Source organism: Carcharodon carcharias, chromosome 16 (genome assembly GCF_017639515.1).
Source record: "Carcharodon carcharias isolate sCarCar2 chromosome 16, sCarCar2.pri, whole genome shotgun sequence".
NCBI lineage: Eukaryota > Metazoa > Chordata > Chondrichthyes > Lamniformes > Lamnidae > Carcharodon > Carcharodon carcharias.
The window spans coordinates 82,370,554-82,383,886 of NC_054482.1; the positions used below are offsets into that span (position 1 = coordinate 82,370,554).

Below are 13,333 nucleotides of genomic sequence, written 5' to 3' on the forward strand. Positions count from 1 at the left end.
CATGGAAATGCTCTGAGTGGTTATTTGGCTCTCACAGCAGATTGAATAACTTGAGAATGCGTAACTGTATAAGTCATTTCTGCCCCATTGGAAAGAGTGGGCTTAATGGAGCATGTGGGCTTTTTCATACATGCTCCTCACTTTTATTATGATTCTCATCCTAAGTGCTTTATTGATATATAATAGAACTGCCACTGCAATGTTATTACTTTGTATATGTTAACATAACATTGCATGCAGCTAACGAGTTTGTTTCTGGTATAACTCTGGCCCAAGCCAAGGTTTTCAATGTTACAACACTATTGCCGAGTTACTATTACTGTATTAAACAGAACTGCTGACTCATTTGAATGTACAGTGTAACAGTTCATGCTTTAAGTGTCTGACACATTAAATGTTGCCCCTTCAGCTTAATTCCAACTGAGGCAAGTTAGAAATGCAACATTTATCCCTTAGTCCTTTCTAGAGAAATCGTACTTATCTCAGTTTAGTTGCAGAATGTATGATAAAAGTAATCAAAGTATGAAGGAGTACTTTTACTATGTTAAAAGCACAATATAAATTTATATAGAAAATACATATAAAGCACTTCATATTTAAATGCAAGTTGATTTGTTATACTTCATGTAGTGGCAAACCAAGAGGATGCAAGACTATCCTTTTCAGGGAGTTTCACGTTGCTTCTCTCTGGGTTCTATTTATGGTCTGGATCCCAAGGTTTATTCTGCAACTCGATCATCACTACAATGCAGCAACTGCTTTGTCATAATTCTTAGCTAACAGTGTAAGCACACATGTAGTTGAACGTTTTACAATCCATTCAAGCTCTAGAAAGACACTGTTAAGGTTCACTAACCCTCTGCTGTGATACAGATTTGCAATGTATGAATTTGCCCCCATGATTTTCAGTCACACTGGCACTATCAATAAGATGGGTAGAAAGGAAAAAACATTTATGTAGACTAGGAGATAAACTAGGATAGCGAAACATGTTTGTTATCTTGGCATTATAACTGATAACCTGAGCGTATTTATAATGGTTGTGATTGCATTGTTTCATTTCTCATGAAAACACAGAAATATTGGTAGTAAGAAATAAAGAAGAATGACTCTGAGGAAGAGAAGCAGGTAGCCAGCACAGGCTTTCAGTTGGTGAGAAGAGCCTGTGCTCTGATCCACTACCAGGTTTCTGTGGTCCTTGTTGCATCGGTATGTGTGCTCCTTTAACAACATGAATTGTAATCCTATTTCAACAAGTTTAATATTTTCCAATGTCTGACATGGGGTTTTTCATATTCACTACTCATGGAATGTTGTATTGCAAATGATGCTTCTTTGATGGATTTTTTTTCTTTTTCTGCAGTCTGTTCTGCTATCAGCACCAATTAAAAGGGAAGGGGAATCTCCTACAGCGTCGCCTCTCTCTGCAGATGACACTCATCATTCAGACAGATACCAGGTGGGATTGGGGATAGAACAGTATCCATTGCCTGTTGTAAGAACCCAGAATTCTTATGCATATGTGGGCAATGTTCCAACTATTTTGATTTTTTTTTAGGGGGAAGAGATGTCACTATCAGGAAATCTTTTTAAAAAGAACCTCATCAACAAGACTCAATTTATATTGTGTGTCACCAATAGGATTCACTTTACAATAATTTAAATGGGAAGTCTCATCATCAAGGCCCGTTTTAAGTAAGAATTTTCAGAAGTGTGATCCCTTTTAAAAATCAAAGCCTGACAGTGAGTGATGATGAAAGTAGAAAGTGATCCCAGAGTGAGTATTCTGGGCAATGACCTCAACATGCAATTATTATGTAAAAAAAATCAAAATAATGTGATTTGTCCTGAAATGTTGCACAAACTTCATTGCGTTAGTCAAACAACACCTTTGAAGAATCACTGGTAACAAGTGATTGGTTTGACATTAAATCAGTCTGAAGGGCATTCTTTTCCACTTTCCAGGAGCTTTTACTTAAGTGATAGGCCATTAAAAAATAACGGTTTTTTTTGTGGTAGAATTCCATTATTAGATAAATATATCCTAGCCAAAATGTTTGAGAAATTGTTAATAATGCCATCTCCCCCAAAGAACGAACAACACAAGTTTTAAGTTGTGTGAGCTCGAGGCAAAGGACATCACGTTATCAGCTTCAGTTGCTTGTTTGATCTTTTTTGAAGAGCTGGTGATGGTAACCTTTTCAGAGTTGTTCTGCAAGAGTATAAGCGTCAATGATCACAGACTCACTCCGTGAAAAAGATAGCTGGAAGAGAAACGGGCAGCTCCATGGGATCATTCATTTTGATGCCTCGACATGATGTGCCATGGCACAGTTGGAATTTAATTTGTACTCATGATTTCACTTGTAGTTAGGTTATCAGTTGGCCCGTACCATCATATGCAAGGGTTGGGGTAAAGTAGTATCCATTACATCAAGCATCCTGTGCTGTTTTGAACCAAATTCTTATGGTTAAACTGATAGCAACATTGAGGAGTTGGGAATGGGTTTCCTTGGACACTCCCAGTGGCGGGATCAAAAGCAAAAAAAAAAGAGGTTTGCAGTCGAGGAAAGATTCTTTTAACTGAGGAATTGCAGGAATGCTTACACGTACCACATTTTCTATTTTTTTTGTAACTAGTAAAACAATAAAAAAAAAGTTATTCTAAGAAAGGCATTATGGAAAATTCCAGTTGAGCTAAAAAGCCCTAATAAGCTTAAGAAAACTAGGTCAATAAAAATAACTATTATAATTAAAACAAAGTGCTTTAACATAGGTTGGCTCTGAACAGCAAATGACCAAAGTTTTCTTGATTTTTAATTATAGCATATAGTTTAAAAATAAACAAAAAAATCTTTAAACATTTATTTTCCAATTTCTCTTCTAACTCAAAAGCTTTAACTTGTGCTGATATGTTGTTCCTCAGACATGGATAGCTCCTCTTTACCCTTGAACAAGCAACCATTCATTTGTTAACTTGGGTGGTGAGTTTTGGCAAGCTATTCAATCACAGGGACCATCATAGCCAAATCTGATTTCAGCTGGAGTTTACACACACATGCTTGGATAATGACCAAAATCAGGTTGATTTATTCTTCCAAAGAAAAAAAGTAATAACAATTAGAGCAAATAACAATGATGATAAAGTGATTATTTTGGTGGGGACAGAAATTGTTCCACTTGTCTAACTTTAGTGTGTCTACAAAATGTATGAACTAAGCACAGAATTATGACATTTTTATCTGAACAGTTTTAACTGTCAAATAAAAATAAGAAAATGCCTCATCATTTGAGGCATCACTATCACTAAAATAATGTTAATTTTCCTGTTTGATTTGAAAAATAATGATTGTTCAAGTAAATTTAACACACTTTGCCCATTTTTTGCAATTAAAATTTTGAGTAAATGTTTAATCTCTACCCCTTGCGTAATGATTTATTTGTTCCTGTTGCATGTCATGAATGCTTTTAAAAGAAATGAATCAATGTTACTAAGAAGTGTTTTCTCCTTTTGCCATTGCCTAATCTGTGCGAAAACCTGTGTTTGAGTCTCCAATCCATGCTGCTGAAAATTGCACAAGGCTATAAGCTTACATTTTTCTTACCTCAAGTGCACATCAGATTCAACTTATACCTCAGATCAAATGTTTTAGGTAAAGATTGGTAGCGCCAAAGATGAGAGACCCCTAAGTATTTACATGGGTAATGCTGCAGTTTAACCAGCTAAGGCTCATACAGCCTACCAGCACACACATTAGTAAGCTTCCTGCTACTTCACCATTGAACAGCAGCTTAAAAAATTATGTGGAGCTGAGTGAAAAGAATCCCTGCCCCACATATCTACCTCTCCAAGTTCCATTGATGAGCTGGACTGGCTGGTCAATTATCAACTGCCCTGAAGCCTGCCAGGTTTAGCATCAATCTTACTGTGTGTGCCCAAGGGTTTAATTTGGTTCCAAACTTCCATTGCTGGATAAAACATCTGGGAGATACCTCAACACCAAAGAGATCTCACCATGCAGCCATCTTTACCCAAAAGCAACCCCATTTACCCCTGCGATCCCCTCCCCATCCAAAGGAGGACAATCTGCGTAAGCAGACTAACTTTCTATTGTATTGCCTAATTAGAGTAATTTAGAATATGATCCTGCAAAATTGTGTTTTTATTTATTTCTGTTGTTGCACTTGCCTTCTTCCATGATTGTAAATTCAACGAAGTGTTAATCTCTTAAAGTCGAATCATTTTGCTTTGCTTTTATTGATATTTTATATAAAAATATTTGTTGCAGTGCATTGTAAATGTGTAACAAATAATAGATGTAATTAATACTGAAACTGTTATTCATCACTGAAATCACACCTTGGGTGAGATTACACTGTTTTAGAGATATATAGAATGTCACATATATTGCCAGTGAAGAAAAAACTGAATGACAATTCTATTCCAGAGCAATCACACATACAACAAGTGAAGAGGGCACTTTGTAGAGCTTATACCTCTGCCACGTTGATAACTCAATGTTATTACAATTATGTAGCTCTTCCTCAAGGCTTTTCCCTGCCAGGTTGATGCTGTGCAACCACAAAGCTGAAAAAGAAAATATGTTTTAAAGAGCTTCAGTATCACTGAGGAGGCTTCAGGCCAATCCACATCCAACAACCTGCTCTGAAAACTCTGCCCACATTTTGACAGCTGTGACAAATTCCACCACAGCAGCTAAGACGATCAACAATATTCCAAATAAAACAACCTGCAGCATTAAAAAAAAAACAGTCAATTTGCCTTATCCCTCACTGTAAATGGACCCTTATGGAAATTCCAAGATCTGGATCCAGATCTGCATGTTTGCCAAAAACTAATCAGTTCTTCTTTGGGTTGTAGCCTATTTGTGTACCAATTTTAATTGAAATCCATCCTTTAATTTTTGACAGACAAGCAGACTAACAGTGAAAACATTACCTCCACCTAGAGAGGCAATAATTGGCAAAAGACTAGATGAAAAATTATTAGAATTTGTTTTGCATGATGAGTAGTTGTTATATTTCAGAAAGCTAGCTGGTAAAGGACAGAAATGAAACCAGAGTTACACATTACAAATATATATATATCTTAACCCAACAACCAGAATTTCAATTTGTTCTGTTTTCTAGGGGCACAAGTGAATATCCCAGTTAACGGCCATTGCTTGCTTACCATTAATTACAATTAATATACAATTAACTGTGATTTGGAAGGTACTGCTTGAAAGGGTGGTGGAAATAGATTCAATAGTAATTTTCAAAAGGAATAGAATTGAAGGGTTTTAAGGAAAAATCAGGGGAGTGGGACTCATGGATAGCTCTTTCAAAGGCCAGGCACAGACATGATGGGTTGAATGGCCTCCTTTGGTCCAGTATGCTCTGATTCTCTTCCTACACAGAGAAAGAAAAAACCTTGTGTGCATGAATTAATTGGTGTTTGAGTATCTCAGCAAGTGAATTATTGGATCCTCACCTCTTCTAATTATAAATAGTTTGGATAATTGACATTCTCCTGTAGTTGATGAAAATGTGTGTTTTACTGTGTTGTGCTACCATTAACCTCTCATGCAGAAGGGTCAAAATATCTAAGAATCTTCTCTCCATGAGACTCTCTTTCACCTGTTGTCTTCCATCTCATTTCTGTTTGCTTTTAACAAGTTTTTTTCCCTTCAGGTTTTTCCAACATGAGTTCACTATCAGGGAAAAATAATTACTTGTTGCTCAGTTGTTATTAAGAAGCCTTAACACCTTCTCAGAGCAACTTGAGATGGTCACTAAATGTGGCCTTGCCAACATTTTGAGGACAAACAAAAAGGTATTGATGCTTATGGGTATTCTCTCTCTGCACCCATGGGCACATGATGCTGAAGTTGTGATTTTTACAGGTATGCCTGCAAAATAGTTGCAATAATTTATGCCAAGTAGTGTATAACATGCAAGCTATTCCCACTCTTGGAATACCACACTGCCGTTGTTGTAATTATCCTTCATATTTTAGGGCATGATAAGTGCTGCACCCTCTGTTCGACATTACATCATCACAACGTTGCACTTTGCTGGAGTGCCTACCCACAAAAAGATTAATTTAAAAAATTAGTATGGTATATGTTGCTATCAAAAATGATTTAGAAAACTGTTGCAGTCCACTGGAGCAGTGTGCAACATCATCTAAACTTCATCTAAAGTTCCTCAATTGAATCTTGTAATTTACTCAGATTAATATCAGTTGATCTGTAAAACAAATTGAAAACGAGTTCATTTTTCTTTCCATTTAAAAAAAAAGTCACATCATTTTAAAAGCTACTTATTGCCCACTGACAAATCTGAGCTACCCTTTTACCAGTTCCAATGACTGGGTATCAGTACAGTGAAGAATTTTCAAACCAAGGCACTCCTTTAACAAGTTGCAGTGTTTTTTTTTCACTTATTTCTAAATCTGATCAAAAATTGATTTTGTTTGCTACGTGTTTTCAATGCAGAAAATATTCTAAATCAATTCTGTGCAATGATTTGACAAATGAATGATCTGGTACAAAAATCAGCCACTGATTCATAAGCTTTGGTTCGAAAAGCAGACTGCGATGACGGGGTTGAAATCCAGACACTTCGCGCTTCAATGCTAGTTTGCTGCCACCTATCGGCCGATGGGCCGCACGTGCGCCTCGTACTTTGCACTTTCACCTTTCGCTCTCCGGTCACGTGACCCAGCTGTTTCCAAGGCCTGGTGTAAGCTGAGCAAGATGCCGCCTCTTGGTTTGAATCTAATGACATCCTCTCTGTTTCTGTGATCTGCCCGGATCGGATTATAAAGTTGCAAAGTTTCCTGGTGCTACATTCATGCCAAGTAATATTAACAGGTTATCCCACTTTAATCCTGCTATGGACCCAGCAGTAATGGAGGATACAGAACAGACCAATGGCAAGGAGGAAGTAGGTTTTGTTTACATCCTGTACAGTTAGGCATTAAGAGAATCCACTGCAATCTATCTGCTTCAGGCATATTTTTCACAGATATTCAAACATAATCTGACAGTTTAAGTGCCTCTTGTTTATTTTTCACCTTTCTTTTCTATTTCTCTTTAGACATTTTTGCGAGTAAGGTCCAACAGGCAAGCAAGGCTGAATGGTAAGGTTATGTTGACTGGTAACGCAACTTTCAAAATATTGATTTGGAAAGAGGGAGGGGGGGTTGGAATCAAAGTGACATTTAGGGAAAAAAATCCAGATATATGTTTGACAGTGTTTTCCATATTCCTGAACTTTCTGTCATAAGCGCCTAATAATCAAACTTATTAAGTAACTTTTTGTCTATTTGTTCTGAGTGGGAGGAAGCAACGCACGACAAGTTGCAGTACTAGTACCTAATAATGTAAAGTTTCAATATCAGCACCTTTTTATACATAACATTTCTTCTAACCTTCGTTCTGCTGTTATATTTACTTTTATTTGTATTTTGTTATTTTTAAACATATCGATAAACAAAATCTTGCATTTAAGTAGCACCTTTGATGTGACGAAATGTCCCAAGGTGCTTCACAGGGACATTAGTAAAGAAAATTTTGACAGCAAACCACAGGAGATACGAGGGCTAATGACCAAAAGTTTGATCAAAGAGGTAGATTTTAAGGAACTTTTTAAAGGATGAAAATGAGATGGAGAGGTTGTAGGGAGGGAATTCTAATAAATCATGTCGTTTCCTTGTAATTATCTCTGCAGCGTGCTTTTGGCATTGATACCTATGCTGTTAACAAGGGCTATCCCAAAACAGAATACAAGCACCATCATCAAACTCTCAGTGCATACTTTAAAATTGCCAAAACAACACCTTGGCTATTGTGGAAAGATATCAGTGAAATCTCTTAGGATTTAGGTAACAGTTATAAATGAGCTGGGCTTTGCCCTTCTGGTGTATGAGCCTGTTGATTGGATCATTGTTTTATAATCACTCACAGCAACACCGTCTCATTTCTAGTTTTTCTGACCTACCTTCTGTAGTGGGTACTAGGGCTGTGAATTAATTACAGTTACCTTCCGCAGTTTAAGGGTCTCTTAGGGTTTTTTGGAGTTCATTGTTTTTAACAAGTGAATAAGGCTGCATGCACCATTCACTCTGGTCAGAACAGTCTGAGTTCATGCTTGCACCCCCGTCATGTCCTAAGTAGGTGCCCCTACCCTCCTCTCCTTTCATGACTTGAGTTGATGCCCCCCTCCTGCCACAACCTGTGTTGGTGCCTACCCCACCCCTGTCACATCCAGAACCGGTGCCCACCCCTCACCACTCCTCCCACCCCTGTCATGTCCTGAATCGATGCCTCCCTCACCAATCCCTCCCCCACCCCCCCCACCACCGCTGTCATGTTCCGGCTCGGTGCCTCCCTCTCCGCCCCTATCATGTCCCAAGTTAGCGCTTCCTCCCCCCACTCCCCACTCTTGTCGCGTCCTGGGTCGGCGCCCCCCTCGGCCCTGTCGCGTCCCGGGTCGGCGCCCCCTGATTAGAGAATTTCCTGAACAAGCTCCGTTTATTCTTATATTGCTTTTCCAGGTTTGGGAAAATAGGAATAAAAGGATTTTATAGTCTGGATTGGTTTTTCTGGATGATGATATCAGCAATATAACACAACTTGAATCAGTTAGATGTTGTAATTGTATTTATTAAATATTTGATTTAAATAGTTGCTTGGTAGTACAGAACTTGAGTATTGCTGAAAAAAGACACGTTGAAGCTTTTCATCTTGCACTCATCAGGTTTCTTGCCAAGCGTCCTGATGAATGCAAGATGAAAAGCTTTGACATGTCTCTTTTTTCTGCAATATTTGAATTAAGCCAGGATTAGCAGCTTAAAAGTTTTAATTGTGAGATTTAATTGCTTTGATTTTTTTTACTGCCCTCCAACCCTTGTGGCTATTAATGCTTAATGAGGAACTTGAAAGACAGTTTGCTATATTCTTTTATTTACTATATCTGTTCAAGTTTAAATTTCTCATTGAATATTGTGGTCAGATATGTAGAGAATAAGATACCTACACGTGAACAGAAAACAGTAAATTCATTGAGAGATTGAAGCAATATCATAATCTGTGAACCAATTTGGAGTAGTTAATAACAGGCAGTGAAATGTTTTTGATACTTGAAAAGAATCATGAACAGTTTATGTACATTCGTTCTTTAATTTTCTCTGTCAAGTATTTGATTGTTGAAGTGGTTTTTGGGGGGAGTGGTTGTCAATACTGCAGGCCACTGGACCTTTTATGATTGTTACTGAGAATTGAGGGTGAAGAGCCACATGAAAGAAAAAAATGAGGCACAAAATTTTCCTGCCAGCTAAAATAATGTTGGTTAGTCGACACAATGGGCCGAATGGCCTTCCCTGTGCTGTAAATCTTTCTATATTTACTCCACTGACACAAACAGCAAAAGTAGCATTGGAATGGTAAAAGAGCAAAGAATTGACAAAGATAGCCCCTTTTGAGTGACACTTAGTTGTAAACAAGACAGCTCTGATTCACGCGGTCTGTTATGATGTACAGGATTCTGCAAGAGGCTTTCATGTAATTGACGTCCATATTGAATGATTATTAATAATTAAACTGCATGTTCCACCTGCAATAATCTGTAGTTGGCTGTTGGAGATAATCCGGTCTGTCTGTCTTATTTAATATATATATTTCCATCATTAACTTTCATTCTCCCCAATTGTAACTATAAAAGTGCTACGTTTTGAACTGACAAAGTTAAGAATAATGTGAATTTAACTCCACAACTAACAAATTTCAAATATATTCCAGGTATTGAATTTTTGTTTCATTCATATGCATTTAGTTTCATGTTTCTTCATTCCTCTGTAGAGTACCGGAATTAGACAGCACCACTGCCGACAACCCCCTCACCCCTTCTCCCCCCCACCCCCCATCAAAATCAGGATAACTGTCACTGCTCTACCAGTGTAATGGAATTGCAGAATTTGCATAGGGAGGTTAAGGGTTGCAGGAAATTTGCAAAAGCCACTGTAGGAAGCACCTTGCACACTGCTGTGGAGTGGACGAAGTGTACTTGCACACTTATTTGGGGTCATTCATGACTTCATCTCAGCAGTCAGTTCGCAAGTAGTGTACCCATATTACCTAGATGTCCTGTATTACTTGAAAAATGAGGTAGTACAGGGAAGCGTGAGCTGATGTGAGAACCTACTGTTTCCCAACAGTTCAAACCTTGGAAGAGTGTAGGAGAGACTGAGACGAGTGGAACCTTCTCAGAAAATGCATCTTCCTGCTACTGAAACTACCTGTATGGAGCTGAATAGTAAAAGGCTGTTTTTGAATTGATTTATAGGGCAGAATTTAAATATTGTGATGGGGGTCTCGCCTGCTGGCTGGAGAACCAGCGGAAACCCAAAATCGCCTCTATTTGGAAGGCTTGCCAGTTTTAAGTGTTCCTCAGGCACTTAAGTGGCTAGTGTCAGTATCCCCTGGATTAAGGATCCTGGGGGCAGAAATCAGAGATCAGAGGCTGTTAGCTCTCCATTGCCATCAGTGCCACTGGGAGTGGTGGCAACAGCCAGTAATATACTCACCAGAGGCCCAGGATCAATGAGGGATCCCAGGCCAAAGGTGAGTGAGGGTGCTAAGGGAGGGAGATCACTTTCACGGCGCCCCCTTGCCACTCCCCACACACACACACACACACACACACACACACACACACACACACACACACACACCCCACCCCCCCCACCCCATTGGTGGGTTTGTCGATCGGGCACTGAGTGGAAGCCTGCAAGCTAACTTGAAATGGTTTTCTTTTCGGGCTTCCAGCTTGGTGACATGCCTGCCTGCACCTGGTTGAATACCAGCGGCTGTGGATTGAGGCCCTTAAGTCAGCATTTATTGTCCATTTATGGGCCTCAATTAGCATCTGGGAAGAACGTCCATAAACCTTTTTACCCCGGACTTAATCAGACGAAAGTGAAAAGGTAGTAGGGTCCCCAGCCCATCCCCTCTAGCCCAATTAAATGCCCCACCCAGCCTCCAAACACAATGCCCATCATTAAATTCTGCCCATAGTTGCTCTACCTGTTAGAAGGGTTTCATTTTGGGTACCAGAGTATTTGCAAAAAGTAACTGAATATATATATATCATGCTGGAACGTGCTTTATGTTTTAAATGGTGCATTTATGCCCATAATTTTTCCATGGGTGTTGAGTTTATAAGTAAGTTCTAGCTTTTTAATATCTTCATTAGCAAAATGAGCATAGAGCAGTCTTGGAACTGAAGCTCAGAATCAATACTAGTGCAGATATTAAATTCGGCTGTGTTTTTAACTACAAATCATATGTAATAATATATAGAAATGTGTTATTTTCTTAAACATTTTCAGTAATGCTCTGTAATTAATCTCATAGCATGAGTATTGTTATAAGTCAATGATGCAAAATTGACTGGATTTCTTAGCAATTTTGACAGGAAGTGGTAACATTAAAATGAACTTGATCATGAAGAATATCCCCACCAGATAAGATTAAAACAATATAGTTTGAAAAATAGGAAATGCCCTATAATGATTACATAATATGCTAACACAGTGGCTGAAGCCTGTTATGAGGTATGTGGTAACATAATCAAGGGCACAGTTGATGTCCAGACAATGAAGCAGGAATGGTTCATTAATCTCATTTTAACCTGTGTTGCATCATTGAAAGGTCTCTGGCCAGTAAGTGTATTGAATAAAATCAAAATACATTAGTTGCTGGAAATCTGAAATAAAAAAGAGAAAAAGCAGGAAGCACTCAGTAGATCAGGTGGCATCTTCAGAGAGAGGAAGGTAAAGTTAATGTCTCATGCATGGTTATTAATCTAAAATACTAACCTTCCTCTCTCCACAGATGCTACCTGAGTTACTGAGTGTTTCAAGCATTTTCTGTGTTCATTGCAGTTTATGGAATAGTTGTATTTCCTGCCCATTTTGAGTGTTTTGGCCGATTGTGCCCAATGGCAGACTTATCCCATTGAGTTATATGATTTAAACTGAAGTGCCATTGCATTGTTTTAGTTTGATGAAGCAGTCACTGAAAACAACACAAGTGCCACCTCCTCCTTTGCATTATTCAGTTGGATCATTGGCTGCAGGAAAATTGTGTGGCTCTGATGTCCATTCTATAATGTGAAACAAATGCTAAGGAGAATTACCTAAATTTCTTTTCATTCTGAGATGGTTTTCACTTTAAACAGGCAGACTTCTGTAAAGGTCTGGGTTGTCAATGTGAAGTGCATTTTCCTTTATGTACCCAAGTGCTTACTTTATATTCATTAGATCTTGGAATCATCCCTCTTCAAAGTATATGCCTTTTTGCAACACCAGTCTGGCATATGTGGGGGAAGGGCAGTCCTTGCCTACCATGCATGGTAGCAGCCACTGTTAGATGATGCTTGCTTCTTAATGTAAAGAATCTCTTGTCAAGTTGTTGTAACTAAATAATTGGCTGTGTGGATATCAGGCTTTCACTCAGATGCCCAGATTTTTATTCTGTCTCAAACCTTCCGCTCCGCTGCCAGAATAAGTTACAGGATCTGACAATTGCTAGCGTACTAAGGGCATCTACTGGTAATTGAAGCTGATTGATGCCCCTGGTATGGGCTGTACTATTAACAGTTCATATGTCCTTGGATGGTGATACCTATCTCTTTCTCTTTTGCATCAAGCAATCTATATAATAAAGAAACTGGTACAGTTGTGTGCACTTTGTCATGAAAATCACATTTGGCATGGACTTAGGAAATGTAAATGGATGCATTCTAGGTTGATCTCTTGGTAGTCATTGCAATGCACAACAAACAAAAAAATCAGAAAACAAAGCCACACTTTCTGCAGACCCATAATTCACCTTCCCACAAATCAAATAGGGTTCTGATTTCTAGCTTTTAATAGCAGTTATTCCTTTAGTGAACTTAACCAATGTTTACTTAATATCAGATCAGTTTAGTAGCTTTAAAAGGGCATATTTACCCTTACTGTAGAATATGGACTGTGGATTACCTTGAGGGATATTTTGAGGCTTTTCACCTAGTAGGACCAGGGCATTGGTGTCCCAAAAATGGCAGAGAATGACCTAAGAGCCAACGATTGTGGACTTTGTTTGAAATCATAGAAATTTACAGCATGGTCCATTGTGTTCATGTTGGCTGACAAGTAGCCAAGCAGCATCATTCCACTTCCCAGCTCTTTGTCTATAGCCTTGTAGGTTATGGCACTTCAGGTGCATATTAAATCCTTTTTTAATGGTATAAGGATTTCTGCCTCTACCCTTCTTTCAGGCAG

The 13,333-nt window shown here is 38.5% G+C and overlaps 1 protein-coding gene across 2 annotated transcripts in view; it reads left to right on the forward strand.

Moving 5' to 3' along the window:
* rnf220a (ring finger protein 220a) overlaps positions 1-13,333 on the forward strand; it is a 510,657-nt gene that overhangs the window by 347,897 nt on the left and 149,427 nt on the right. The window contains exons 5-6 of one of the 2 annotated variants that reach the window (XM_041208059.1): positions 1,364-1,459; positions 7,105-7,147. In XM_041208059.1, coding sequence (XP_041063993.1) covers positions 1,364-1,459; positions 7,105-7,147 — 139 coding nt within the window. Of the gene's footprint in view, positions 1-1,363; positions 1,460-6,723; positions 6,952-7,104; positions 7,148-13,333 lie in introns of those variants that run through there. The other variant, XM_041208057.1, reaches the window with a different exon arrangement.